The sequence below is a fragment of the Ambystoma mexicanum genome, chromosome 4p, assembly GCF_040938575.1.
Source record: "Ambystoma mexicanum isolate Mex_15411 chromosome 4p, UKY_AmexF1_1, whole genome shotgun sequence".
NCBI lineage: Eukaryota > Metazoa > Chordata > Amphibia > Caudata > Ambystomatidae > Ambystoma > Ambystoma mexicanum.
Window position 1 is genome coordinate 116,772,095 of NC_090927.1, and position 15,158 is coordinate 116,787,252.

Consider the following 15,158-nt stretch of genomic DNA (forward strand, 5'->3'; position numbering starts at 1 on the left):
AAAACCAGACCCACAAACTTCAGGGTTCCCTTATAGTCTTGTCCAGAACTCTAAACCCTCTAATAACATGCCCTGAAACAGACTATCACAATTAACCGCAACTCTGGAATGATGGTAACCTTGCAGGCCAGAAGTACTATTCAAAAGGAGTCTGCACTCCTCCGAGTTGGCACCAAATGCTTCCCACTTGATAACCAATAGGAAAAACCTCTCTTGTCGAATGGTGCTGAGAGAAGGGTGTAAAGCAGCAATGTGAAGAGAGATCCGCGCCGGCCTCACATTGATGGGGCTCCTAGCTGGCGGTGTGCCCTGAAGAAGCATTGTGCCAACGAGCGTTCCATGGATACTCAGGGAATCTGGGAAGACCTACTGCATGTCAGTTACGGGGTCACCGAAGGGTCATCATTACATTGCTACTGCGATGAATTTAAACACAGATTAAGTTGACAGACAACAGACATATCTTGACAATGCCGCTTGCCTGGAAGCTTCTTACTAGATTTCATTTTGAAGCAGAGTGCGAGTGTATAACCTGTGCATGCTATTGGGCTGGTGGGGAGTTTGGCTTTTTTTAACCTTCCAATGTAACTCCTTTGCATTCTGGGACATCGCACTTTACACACGAATGGCTATCTCCAGCATCTACCTCGCTACCTTCTCAGGTGTATCCAGTAAACGGCTTAATGTTCACAACTCTTTCTGTACATTTGTCTGCCTATGAGCAACATAGTCCCGGATCCCACACAAGACATTGGCCGAAACCCCCAGGGCTGACCCACTTCTATTTAAGAATGATTTGAGTACTCACTTCCTGTAGGTCAGGTTAGGCTTTGATTTGAGGATTACCCTGAAGACCGTCTGGAGTCGTCCCCCAAAACACCACGGAGTGGGATAGAACTTTTCGGTCACCACGGGGCAGTACTTCTGCAAGAAGGACTTGAAGGCCGGTGCTGCCACCAACCGCGGCCTCTAAAGAAGAGAAAACAATAGAATAAAAAGGAGAATTTCAGAAAGTAGTTTTATCACAATAAAAAGCAACACAGAACATTCTAATGAGGACGCTTCTTAGTTTGCTATGTAAACCTTGAAGCCTAGACACCTGTTTTTTTAAGATGCTATTAAGAGATTCAGAATTGCTGCACGCAAGGCAGAAGCTGTACTCTACTCAGTTTCAGGATTGCTGCATGCATGGCAGACGGTATGCTGTACTGCAATTCAGGAATGCTGCATGCAAGGCAGAAGGTGTGCTGTGCTCAGAGATTCAGAATTGCTGCATGCATGGCAGAAGCTGTGCTCTACTCAGATTCAGGATTGCTGCATGCATGGCAGAAGCTGTGCTCTACTCAGATTCAGGAACGCTACATGCATGGCAGAAGCTGTGCTCTACTCAGTTTCAGGATTGCTGCATGCATGGCAGACGGTATGCTGTACTGCAATTCAGGAATGCTGCATGCAAGGCAGAAGGTGTGATCTACTCAGATTCAGGATTGCTGCATGCATGGCAGAAGGTGTGCTGTGCTCAGAGATTCAGAAATGCTGCATGCATGGCAGAAGGTGTGCTGTGCTCAGAGATTCAGAATTGCTGCATGCATGGCAGAAGCTGTGCTCTACTCAGATTCAGGATTGCTGCATGCATGGCAGAAGGTGTGCTGTGCTCAGAGATTCAGAATTGCTGCATGCATGGCAGAAGCTGTGCTCTACTCAGATTCAGGATTGCTTAATGCATGGCAGAAGGTGTGCTCTACTCAATTTCCGGGAGGTCATTTCACCAAAATGCCAGGGGTAGCAGAAGGGACATCACATGACCCTTGACCTCTGACATCAAAGGAAGTGATGTAATTTGACCCCACCCTGAAGTAACATCATGGGAAGCGATAGAACATTACCTTTCACCCCTTTAATGCGTCTATGAATTATTGTACAGAATTCCAGAACGACAAATTGTTTGTTATTCCTACTCTTTCTTATTCAGGGTAACTGCTCAAAGTGCTACCTTGTGGAACCCCCAGTCTTTTTCAAGAGGCCTAAACATAAATTCCAGCCACTCCAGGAACAATGAGCCACATGGCACTGGCCACAGCCCAGGAGCTTCAATGTAAAAAACAAAACAAAACAAAAAAAATCATCAGAATCAAATAATAAACCTTTTCTTTTTTCAAATTATTTTTTAAGGGTTAGCAAGGGAGACCACAGGGGTAGCAAGAGAAATCTCAGGGGTCGCAGTTGAAACCTCATACCCCAAAATGTCGTCCCTGCTCAGTTTCAGGATTTCTGTATGCAAGACAGAATGTGTGCTCTGTTCCGAGATTCAGGACTGCTGCATGCAAAGCAGAATGTGTGCTCTACTCAGATTCAGGAACGCTACATGCATGGCAGAAGGTGTGCTCTACTCAGATTCAGGAACGCTACATGCATGGCAGAAGGTGTGCTCTACTCATAAATACTGCATGCATAGCTGAAGGTGTGCTCTACTCAGTTTCAGGATTGCTGCATGCATGGCAGAAGGTATGCTCCAATCAGATTCAGGCAGAAGGTGTGCTCTACTCAGATTCAGGAACGCTACATGCATGGCAGAAGGTGTGCTCTACTCAGATTCAGGAACGCTACATGCATGGCAGAAGGTGTGCTCTACTCATAAATACTGCATGCATAGCTGAAGGTGTGCTCTACTCAGTTTCAGGATTGCTGCATGCATGGCAGAAGGTATGCTCCAATCAGATTCAGGCAGAAGGTGTGCTCTACTCAGATTCAGGAACGCTACATGCATGGCAGAAGGTGTGCTCTACTCAGATTCAGGAACGCTACATGCATGGAAGAAGGTGTGCTCTACTCATAAATACTGCATGCATAGCTGAAGGTGTGCTCTACTCAGTTTCAGGATTGCTGCATGCATGGCAGAAGGTATGCTCCAAACAGATTCAGGCAGAAGGTGTGCTCTACTCAGATTCAGGACTGATGGATGCAAGGCAGACGGTGTGAACTATTTAGATTCAGTTTAGAAAGAGTTTTGGCTTTGGGGGTCCGGTCTGACAGGGCAACACAAATAGGTTGAGCAACGAGAATCATTTAGCTTTGGACATGGTAGGCCATTTGTCGCGTCTTACTGAGTTGTGGTTAAAAAAAACAATTAAACCACTATCAAAACTAGTATTTACAGAAATACTCGGATATCAGACAGTGCCAAGTCAGTGTTCAAAACATGTATTTATTTTAAATAGTTGCCCTTGGTCATGATACTTGTTTCGCTATGTCAGAAGCCTTTATCAAATCAGGGGCTTGTTACACTTTAAATGTGTGTCCCCATTAGACTGTTGGGTTGATGCTCGGCCAATAACTGGGTTCAATCCCGTGACTTTTCCTCTGATACCAGTATCTATGTGTGTTGGCTGCTAAGTGGGGCAACAAGACCTTCAACACTGAAGAACACCTGCACCACCTCAATCCTGAAAAATAACCCTCACACCCTCCATTTTGGCCAAAGACCCATCGCCAACATCCACTAGGATGGCAAAATCCTCAAAAGGGTAGCCCTATCCAAAGTCAATCTCTAGTCTGAAAGAAACCACTCACTTCACAGTGGCCTATCAGGATTCAGGAATGCGAGAGGAACTGGAACCACACTCACCGGTATTCGAGAAAACATTCTCCATATGTGTATACCAACCAGACAGCTGATCTTATCCCATTTGACCTTTAGGCGACCTATGACCACAACATCATAATCCAATGCCTCCAGATAAATCTCCATTCCCAAATGATGGATCCTATCGGATCAAGCTGGGCCAATTATCCTTTTCACCCACTACCCCACCATGTGGATTTGCCACAAAGGTCCCCTATATCTTCTTTGCACTTCAATGTCTACAAGCAACCCTTCACCGCCAGCCTGGACTCCTTCCAACTTACCCTCTGGACAAGTAATGAGTACAGGTAGACCACACCACATAAAGAGCCTTTGAATGATTTGCAGGTCTCACGCCATCATTGTAAATTGTGCTTCACAGAATGTTGAAAATGTCAAGACCTGTAAAATGTTGTGACTGTACTTCAGAATTTGTGTATTACTTGAGATTTTTTAATCATGGTATGATGTTGAAAATTAGGTGAAAACATGCAGTAGGAATGGTATATATGCAGATAAATGGGGCCCATGTAGGAGACATGCATACATGGTTGAAAAGTGACCTTCATAAGGCCAAGGAGATTGTGAGCATGAAATTCGGGGGTAAGCACATGGATGTTTCCGTTAGAGGCAGTTGATGAATGACACCATGCAATCTAAGACGAAGGGGATTATAAAAATAAAAATAATACAAAATAAATAAATGGACTTGAAACCATAGACCAGTAGCACACTGGAGGGGACAAGGTAATGCAGTTTTCCCTTTCAAGATGGTTAAACGTATAGACGCCCTACTTAAATACCATCAAGTAAAGTATTCTTCTTAAAAAATGAACATGAACAGAAGTGATACACTAACTTGTAGTGAAACGTGGATATACCATATTCATACATGCCAACATTTGAACTTTTGTAAGAGGGAGAAATGTGCGCGCGTGCAACCCCACGCGTACCTGCAGCACTTTTACTGGAAATGTCGGGGGAGAGTTAAAAAAACATGCAAGAAAACAAAGTGCATTTCATTATCTAGCGAGGACATTTGCTGTAAATAGAGATATACCATAACCATCACTAAAAAACAGTATGCTTCCATGTATGTGCATAGTCGGTTCTGTGATCTTAGAAGCACCCGTTTATAAACCTGGAAAGTGAGTAATTGACAAAGATATGCTGTCCTTAAAGAGGAGCCTGCTGCAGCTGAATGAAGCACAGATGCTCCTATCCAGTCAATGCAATTTCACATATCGACTCAGAGGCTTCAATCCATGTGAGACAGACAGCAGTTCCATTGTGGTGGAATTGGTTGGAAAGGAGTTTGTCAGTGCACACACATCGAGATGTGTCCTCATTTGCAATTAGGATACAATTTAATTATATTATTGTTCACGTAAACATGGGCATTTTAAATTAGATGACCCTTCTAAATCACCAAGTCGCCCTTTAAAAAAAAACAAAAAATACAAAGCTCAAACCATACTGTATTGTATTGTCTACTTTGCTCTGAATGACCAACACAGAGCTAACCAGTTCTCCATTTGCTTAAATCAAAGCATGGAAATTCCCGATTTAAATATTTGAGCTAGACAAGAATTATGCTCGTTTGTAAGTGTATTTTGGAAGCTCAAATCGTTATAATAACTGCATCTCACATATTTTGAAAAAAGTTTCTTCAATATCTGTATTAATGTTGGTTGCGATTCCTCTGGCATTATGATGACGTGGGCACAAGCTGGGTAACAGAGCAAAGAGTAAATATATCAAAAGAATGGGGAAGCCGAAGCGAGAGGAGGTGGGGGCACACGTTTGTGTGCCATGACTGCCTGTTACAGCAATGTCACACAGAGGGGGCCAAACCCAGTGACAGCAGCTCTAAAATGTGAACTTCTCTACACACCACCCGGGACACAAATAGCAGACACTGCTCGAGATACTTCAAAGGTTTACCCATTTCACGCCGTAAAATGTTTGACAGCAATGTGTATGAGGCGGTAGGGGCTGCGAATTCCTTCAAATGTCTAACATTTTCGCATCCCTGGAAAACAGGGGTGAGCATTAAAACCATATTACACACACTGCAACAGTGAGCAGTAGGGTAAACATTGTCCTAATGCAATAAAGAAGCGTATTTCTTCAATGCATGTTTTCACAGGTGTACATTTCACGCTAGGATATATTTAAAGAACATGATTTATGTATCTGGGCAATGTGTGCCTACTGTTGCTAATTGCACATGTAAAATGTAAAGTGTTTGCAATACACCCACCAACATTTTCTGTGCACTGCAGTGTTTATTGTTTAGGACTAATCTTTGACCTTCAAGTAAAAACCTACCCTTCTCGTCCCTGGAGTTGAAAACCCTGGCCTCCAGGGACAGCTGCCACCCATTTAACCGCGCTCATTAGTACCTCCTGTTGAACAATGGTTAACCCCACCAATTGGCTCCGGTCCTGCCATCCTGTCTGCCCCCATGGTAATCAGAGCAAGCAACATTTGTAAGTGGGGAAAAATGTTTAATGGTAAAAAGAAAAAAAGAGAATGCATTCTGACAGGGTGGGTCGAAGGAGTGGCGGGGCACGAAGATTAATAATGGGTTCACAGATGACCCAGAAATCCACGTATTTAATGCATCAGCTGGGAAACAATCCGGTAAGCAAATAGCTTGGCAATGTAAACAGACTAAGTGAGCGGAGGGCCCACAGGAGCCCCGGGAATAGCTGTGGTTTGTTTTCAGTTAAAGCTTGTTTTCTTTATATCTCGAGTGTGAAAAGTCTTACCGGCAAAATTGCAGTGTTTGTAAAAGAAACCATTGTTCACTCTATTGGCACCATCGGTTTGTTTGCTGCTCTGCATTCATGGTACTCAACGTGAGGGCTGGGGCAGAGCCTCGGCCTGAGGAATCTCACAGTGGCATGTTGGCTTTGGAGTTTGAGGCCAGTAAAAAGAAAGCACAATGCGGATGAAGGTGGAAAATGAGGAAATCATTAATTTCCTCTTTTCGCGCCTTCATCGTGCTTTCTTTTCTAGTCATGGGCAGAAAAGACAACAGCAAGGTGGAACTGGACTCTCATGACAGTGACCTACCTCAGAGTCCGATCTGCTCAATCCACATGAGAGGGGCTAGACTGGCCTTGGCCTGAGGAATGTTCTCCTCAGCCTACATCCACAGCAGTAATATATCCGAGAAACAGCTCAGTTAAGTACCGGGGATGTTCTCACTGGCTACGTGGCCTCGTTGTCAATCTGGAGCTTGTGCTGTGTATTGCTCATATACAAAGTGGCTCAGTGACAGTGATCGTAAGTGTGTCAAGCATCTTTCTGCCAACCAGATGCTTGACGGGGAGGAACACCGAATCCAGTTGAATTAGGTTCTTGTTCCGCCCCCTCAAGCATGATATTGTGGTGAGAGTGCTGACAGCCAGACTGTCAATCAATTGCTTTACAATCCGATTGGCTTTCCGTGACTTCATTAGTGTAACTGAATGAAATGAAAACCAATCGGGTTGGAACGCTTTTCAATCGTTGAGTCGGGAGGGTAATCTGATTTTCGAGAGCCTCCTGCCCAAATCGGGAAGGTTGGCATGTCTGACTATCCAACACACACACAGGGAAGGAGGTCATTGCTACACGCATTGGAGAAACATGGGTCTGTCCCAATTTAAACAAACATGTGGCTGAATTTGTGAGCAATTGCTTGACATGCCAATAGTTTACAGCAGAGCATGCCTCGAGAGTGGTGAGAGGAGCCATACCAAGACCAGTAAGCCCATTCCAGCATTTACATGTAGATTATGTGGACATGATCCAAGTCTGCTAAGAATACCACTACGTGATAGTGGTTGTTTGTATGCCCATTCTCCAGGTGGATTGAGGCTGGGCCCTGTTCCCATGCTGATGCCCTTAGGGCGGTAAAGTTCCTCGTTAGAGAGGTCTTTCCAAGATGGGTTGTGTGTGAGGTACTGCTGTCAGACAATGGGCCTCACTTTGCCAAAGTTTTTCAGCATATCACAACATTGTTAGGCATCCAACACATTTGCCTGTGCGTACCATCCCGCAAGCAAATTGGGTATGTGAACGCCTGAATGGCCTTTTGAAAATAGTGCATAGCCAAGACACAGCAGAGTACTAAGAAAAATTGGCTGCACTATTTACCTCTTGCCCCGTTTGCATTGCGTAACAAGCCTGGGTCCAACTACCATTTAATGTCCCATTAGGTAGTGACTGGATGGCACATGCATCTACCCCTGGTTATTCCCACAAGAGCACTGAAGAAATGTGAGAATAGTGCAGATGTGTTGGGTCAGGAAATGAATGAGTACATTATGTCTCTGGTGGCTAGCGCTTCTTTTATCTCTTGCCAGATAAAACGATACCAGGGAGGCCCAGAACACAGCAAGGAGAGCAAAGAAGACGGCGCACCCCAAGACTCTGGACTCAAAAACACTGTGAAAGTGTGCAACATCGTACTTTTGCATAATTTTGTGAGGCGCTGAAGTCCCACATCGCGGAAAGAGTGGCCGACCAAGCTTTCAAACTAGAGGGCAAAACGGTTTGGAACCACTTGTCAGATATCAAGCCCTGCAAAGCAGCAGCCTCACCTGGCAACCATGTCACCATGACCGACAGGGCCAACGTTCAGCACCTAGGAGAGCTACAAGTGCGTTCTGAACTTACACAGCTAAGGAGACCAGGACACCCAATGGTCACATGCTCCCAAGCAGCAGAAGTAGAGACTAGAGACTAGAGAACTGGTGGAGTACACTGTTATTTTTCTCTTCCGCACACACAGAGCCTACGAGCAAGCCGATATCACTATTACTGTTGTGTATATTCATGTTGCCCTCCACCCAGCAACATTCTCCAAACAGTTTGTCCACGCTGTGAGGAGACCTAGCAGATTCCGAGCCCGATCTCCTGGAGTGTATTATCTTGCCTTTATAGAGTATCTGACCCAAACCTATCCCCAGCTTGAGCCTGGTGTTCCCCCAGTACTTGCCACTCTAAGAGACCCATCAGGAAGGAGGCTATGGGATGAGGCGTTTGCCTTTGCCATCAGTGATTATTTGGTCCGCAGGGCTTAAGAGTGTTTTACAATGCTAACAAAGAAATGCATTTTATTGCGCATTTCAGGTGGACAACTATACCTACAGGCTGCAAGGATCAAGCAGCGCAAGTAGAAATGAGGGAAACAATAAAGAACATATTATGGAGCGTCTATTATTTCAGAATTTGTATTCTGTTAATCATGTATTGTTGTTACTGCTACCGCTGTTCCCTCTACTAACATTCCCCAAACCCAAGCAGGTGGAACGACCATGTCAGGTGGACGAGAGAACACTGCTGATAAGGTAAGAAGAGGTAAGCGCATTGTTGACACAGACATAAAGGGGGTTGACATGTATCTCACCGACACTGCTCGAGTGTCTAATAACATGTGGTACAAACACATGACAAAAATAGGTAAGGAAACCTCCGGGTAGAGCCGTTACATCTGCTCTTTAATCCCCTACGCAATGAGTGCCTCCAGAACATTGATGGCAACGGAAATACCTACAGCAAGGGCACAATGCCTGATGTATCTCTCGATGGTGCAAACTCGAGGGAGATTTCAAGGGAAGACAGCCACGCTGAGATGGATGCCCAAGGGAACAGTCCCGTATTAAGATAATTACATGCTCAGGAGCAGGAGCTCCTACACCGCCGCCGTAGGAGCAGCAAACCCACACCCAGCACATAAGGTAAGCCCGGGATGAACTCCGGAGTGAAACCGTGTGCAATTGTGTAATCTTGCTAAAAGCCATTACTTGTGATATGATACACGCAACTGAAACAATCTCTTGCTGGTACTTGAACCCTACCGCACTGGGCTCAGCCGTTGTGCAGGCATGATTAACTCTGCATTCTGATCCTTCAACCCATTCTCCTTTGCATTGCCCAAAATGGCTGCTGGCTTCATATGCCAGTAACAGCCTCCTTCCCTGCGTAGCCGGACCAGCACCCACCTCCTTCTCACCCGATCGTGATTGCTTTGCACCAATTAATCTCGGCCAATCAACGACACCGGCAGGCGGAAGCCGCCCCTCCACTCCAAGGCCCGCTCTCTAAGGTCCCTGTCTGTGCTGGAAGAGCTGAGAGTTGATGGGAACAGACCCTTAAACCTGAACACTTGTACGAGCTCCCGTATATAACGGTAAGAAGACCTTGGCCTTTCCAGGCTCCTCTCTGAGAACTCTGATCCAATTAATCCCCACCACGTGGTCTGTCACTCACGCGGCATATCCCGAGCCTTCGTGAGCTTTCACTAGGAGCCAGACCCTGCTCGATACAAGGCATTCTTAACCGGACCAATGAACACTGCACCCGATATACACACACCTTAACTACTTCCTGTTGCATCATACCGATGACTGATATCGGTTGTGCCGTGTTTATATGCAGCAAATTCATATGCCAGTGTTTACATGTTCTTAGCAGGGCCACTAAAGGAAATACAGTTGTGTGGCCTGTACTGTTGTACAGTATACTGCTGCGCCACATTGATTACTAGTGCCCAGTAACGCTGCTGAGTTACCGTTTCCAAACTGCACCCCTGTTGATCTGTATTATGCTAAATGTTATGATGCTACCAGATGTGCCCGTGAGCAGCCGCATTTTGCGTGGCTTCCCTTCTGGAGTTGCTTATTGCTATGCCCTTTGGTTGTTCTGAATTTATCCATGCCATATTGAATAGCCTTCCGACATGCCTCTATATGATGCCGAATGCACCCAAGTTCCTTACTCCATTGCAGTTACTCCAGTAATCTATTTTGCAAACACTAAAACCATACCTAATCTTACCTGTATGATTCTTATTGCATACAAACCGTCTACCTCCCGCTGATGTGTTAGTAATTGGCAATCCTCTCTGCCTATGCGTGTCATATGCTGTCATGTACTCACTGATCACTGCCCCCACTGGATACTCTATGCCAGTATTCTGCACCTTACATACCATTGAGCCGCAATGTATCCAAACTTATTTGGCGCTCTATCAAGAATAAAAATAAATAAAATATTAGAAGAATGTGCCCTCCACCTTGGTAATCTCAGGCCAACTCCCCTATCAAAGATGGCCGTCGCCAGCCTCACCCCACAGTCTGGGGCTGAACAATCTAGCTTCCAGGACCATAACTGGCCCTTGGTCAGACCAATAAACAGTATTGCCTCGCACAAAATGGCAAAGCCGAAAAGCAGAGGCAAGAAGGAAAGGCTGATGCCCCTTTCACCAGCTTACCATTGCCCGCCGCGTGCATCGATGGAAACCACGGCCCACAGAGATAACATGCACCAAGGTAAGCCAAGAGTGTTACACTGTACTGCTAGCGTATATGTGCAGGTCGGAAACGACTAGCACACCTTTACTGCCCACGCCACCTACTTATTGCATGCCCGACTCCCTTCCTCCCAAAGGTTTCTCCATTTGTACTGCCCTATACACCGCTAGTGGATGTTCAGTTAACAATTAGAAATCCCACCTCCACAGTAATCCCCAAACACCCCTCGACTCACGCCTCCAGACACCCAAGCCACTAGCCCTACTCCTGGGCTTCCCCTGCCTACCGAAATTAAACAGCCACCTTCTTTTACGCAGATCCAGCAACCTCCATCTATGTCTACTAAAATGCCCACAGAGCGCAACCCCAAGGCCAGCTCTAAAACTCCCCCATTTCCTAAACAGATACTCAATCCGCTAAACCACCCCTATTGCTCACACACAACACCCCCCATAGCAGAACAGTTAGGGCCTACCACTCCGTGCACAGGCACTACTCGCCTTGTGCAACTCAGTTCCCCAGTATATTACCCTATTGGCACTAGGATCAGAAAGGCAAGCGCCATGTACACGCCAGAACTACCACCACACTTACTTAACTGGCCCCCTACCACACACCACTACCACCATACAGATATACACACCCTGCCAGTACAGCACACAGTGGACCCCCCCACATCTAAACAAGAGCAGGAGACGACAACACCCAAGGACCCCTTCCTTGCCATTCCCACTAACTTTGACATGGACGCCTTGCCCCACATAGTAGCCACCAACATTAGTCTCAAAGGTGTCGTGATCAATGCTCGCTCCATAGGGGCTCATGCCATTGACATACATGATTTACTGTTTGACCAACAACTAGACTTCTTAGCGATCATGGAATCATGGCTGCACCCAGCATCAGGCCCATCTCTTGCACTAGCCTTCCCTCCTGACTACACTAGCTTCGGGACATACCCCCAGGATACCATAGGGGATGGAGTAGCAGTAATCTCCAAAATCACTATGCAGCTTAGACCATGCCCCATCGACCCTGTTCCTGGATACAAACTCCTGCTTTTGAAGCTCACTACAGACCCTAAAACCACATTCAACCTCCTTACATACCGACAACCGAATAACACTACCAATCCTAAACTCGACATCCCTCTCCTCATCACTCCTCTTATGAAACCACACACCAAATGCACTATCCTAGGAGATATTAACTTGGATTTGATCATACATTAGATCACAAAGCCACTGCTCTCACCTCTGCCCTCTATGAAATGCACTTCACACAAATTGTCAACTCTCCCACTCACATTAAAAGAAGAATCCTTGACTGGATTCTGACGTCTAATGTAACTATAAACTTAGAATCCATCTCTGAAGTTACTTGGACAAACCACTTCCTAATACATTTCAACCTCCTCACCATTAAAACACAGGCCCCATCATCTACCTGTCCTTCCTCCGGACTCTTTTGTGACCTCTGCGATTCTCTCTAACTCTCTATTCTTCCCTCTGGCCTGACTCACTCTGCAGGGCACACTCTGGATGTTCTGATCTCTTCAGACCTTCCCCTTTCTATCCCTCTCCCCACTACTCTCTCCTGGAGTGATCACTTTCTCCTTTCCTCCCAGCTCATCCTCCCTACCCCTGAGGCCAAGCCACCCCCAGCACTGCCACCTACCTTCTTAGTAATCTGATCCATGAAGCGTGTGTCAGATGAGGCTTTCGCCTCCACCTTCTCACCCCCTCCTCCCTTTTTGGCTGACTCTCACCCTGATACAGCCCTCTCTATGCTCCACTCCGCTATATCCGATACTCTTGATGTTCTTGCCCCTGTCATGAGGATCCGCTTGAATACCAAAGCCAAGTGCAACTCGTGGCACTACTCAGGCCTTGTCACCCTCAAACGCAAGTGCAGGGTGGCTGAGAGGAAATGCCTCTGTACATCCTCTGACAAACTGGCCCGTCGCCTGCTCCAAAGGCAACACCGGCTCTCTGTTCGCACCAAGAAGAGAGCTCACATCCCAGCCCGTGTCTCTGCGGCATCTAATGACTAGGCCGAACTCTTCAAAATCTGCAAGGAACTAGCCTATCCTGCTGCAGTCTCTACCTCTCCTGTCCTCTTGCAGGCCATCTGCACGGCTCTGGCTTCTCATTTCATCTCTAAAACGCAGGACATCCTGTCCCCTCTCTCTTTCTCCTGCTCTTCCTCTTGCCCTTCTTCGGCCACCTCTCCTCCCTCCTTCTATGCCTTTCCCCCGTTCTCCCCAGATGAGGTTTCTAGACAAGTCCGATCTCTGAAAGTCATCAAAACAGGTTCACCCCTGTTCCTCCAAAACCATCAAGGACCACATTGACACCCTGGCTCCTGCTCTGGCTGACTTCTGCAATCACTACTTTCCCACTGGAGTCTTACCTTCCCCCTGAAGCACACCCTTGTGCACCCTCGTCTTAAGAAACCCTCTGTCAATGCGGCCTGCCCTGCTAACTATCACCCAATCTCCATCACTCCTTTCCTGGGCAAACTTCTGGAAAAGCTGGCCATCTCCCAGCTTAATCTTCACAATGAATCTGTTGGTTGTCTCCATGAACATCAGTCTGGCTTCAGAGCCGCCAGTAGCACGGAAACTGTCACCTGAACATCCTTGAAGGCCTGCTCTCCAACCTTGACTCCAACACTCACTGTGTCCTCATCTTACTTTATCTCTCTTCTGCCTTTGACAAGGTCAACCATGCTATCCTGTTTAACCATCTCTGTGATAACCTGCGCATCACTGACCTGGCCCTGGCATGGCTGACTTCTTTCCTCTCCGATTGACCCTCCCAGGTCGAATATAGGTCCTTCCTCTCCTCTATCTCTACATCTGGTGTTCCCCAGGGGTTTAACCTCTCTCCCTCGCTGTTCAACCAATGCCTGGCACTTCTTGCCCACCGCATTGCTGCTCTCTGCTCCAACTTTCAGTGCTATGTGGATGTCACTCAGCTCATTTTCAGGCTCCCTTCAGCCACCTCTTCTCCTTCTCTCATCTCGGACTGTCTGCTATCCAGGAGTGGTGAGCCGCCAATGATCTCTGCCTTAATGCCAGTAAGACTGAGATTCTCCTTATCGGCACACCCACTCCCTCCTTTCCTGTCACTCTCTGGCTGGCCTCTTGGCCCTCCTCCTGCTCCCACCTGTGAGGCTAAAAACCTCCGAGTCATCTTCGACGCCATACTCTCCTTCTCTCCTCACATATCTGGACGGCTCTAAGAAGTCACACTAACAGCTGCCTGCACCTCCTCAGAGGTATTCTTCCTTTCCTCTCCTTCCCCCAGAAGCTCACTATCTCCAGAGCTCTGGTTCTCTCTAGCCTGGACTACTGCAACAACCTCTTTCTAAATCTGCCTGCCTCTACTCTCTGCCCTCTGCAACCTATCCAAAACAGGACTGCAAGTCGTGTCCTTGGCATCAAGACCAGGGGCCCAGGGATTGTATCTCTCCAGGACTGAAATCACGGCACTGGCTCCCAGTGGCTTTGGGGATTAAGTTCAAGACCCTCTGCATTGTCCACAAGGCCTTCTGGGGCCTCAATACCTTCACAACTCTCTCATCCTAAATATCTTCCTTCTCGAGCTCTTTCACTCATCCGCCTCCAACTCCCTCGGAGTCAGTCGCTTCTCCAAGCAACGAGTTGGTGGTAGATCTCTTTCTTCGACTGGGGCCTCCCTCTGGAACAGCCTCCATGCCTCTGAAAATTAAGGAGAACCATCTTCGATTCCCTCAAGCACCTCAAGACCTTCCTCTTTGCTTCTGCTTTCCTCCTCTCCCCTGCTGAACTCCTGGCTGAAACTGAAACTGCACTAGTCACTTGGCTACCCTTTGTTTTCGGGTCCAGGTCCCCTCCCTGCCAGTTGCTCACCTGCACTGCCCCCGTGGAAACCCATGCACTCTTGGGCTGTTTCTGTATCCCTACAGACCTTTACCAGCACTTCACACCTGATGTCTACATTAACCCGTGTACCTGTCGCCAGCTGGCCGCACTTCTCATTTATATTTTGTATTTATTGTTTTTATTATTTACTGTTTATCCTATGTACCGCACTTCCCCTCCCCCCTTTCCCCTCGCACTCCCTCCCTGCACATGCGCGATAACAATGTAACCTGGCCTATTTAGATCATTGTCTCTGTCTTCCCTCTGTTCCCCTCCCTTGCCTCGTCGCACCTTGAAACACGTGTGTAGGCGCGTTATA

General features: G+C 46.9%; 1 protein-coding gene across 3 annotated transcripts in view; it reads right to left on the reverse strand.

The window, feature by feature from the left end:
- ABHD1 (abhydrolase domain containing 1) overlaps nt 1–15,158 on the reverse strand; it is a 91,701-nt gene that overhangs the window by 53,180 nt on the left and 23,363 nt on the right. For all 3 annotated transcript variants that reach the window (XM_069605514.1, XM_069605511.1, XM_069605513.1), the window contains exon 2: nt 809–969. In XM_069605514.1, the coding sequence (XP_069461615.1) occupies nt 809–969 (161 nt within the window). The remainder of the gene's footprint in view (nt 1–808; nt 970–15,158) is intronic.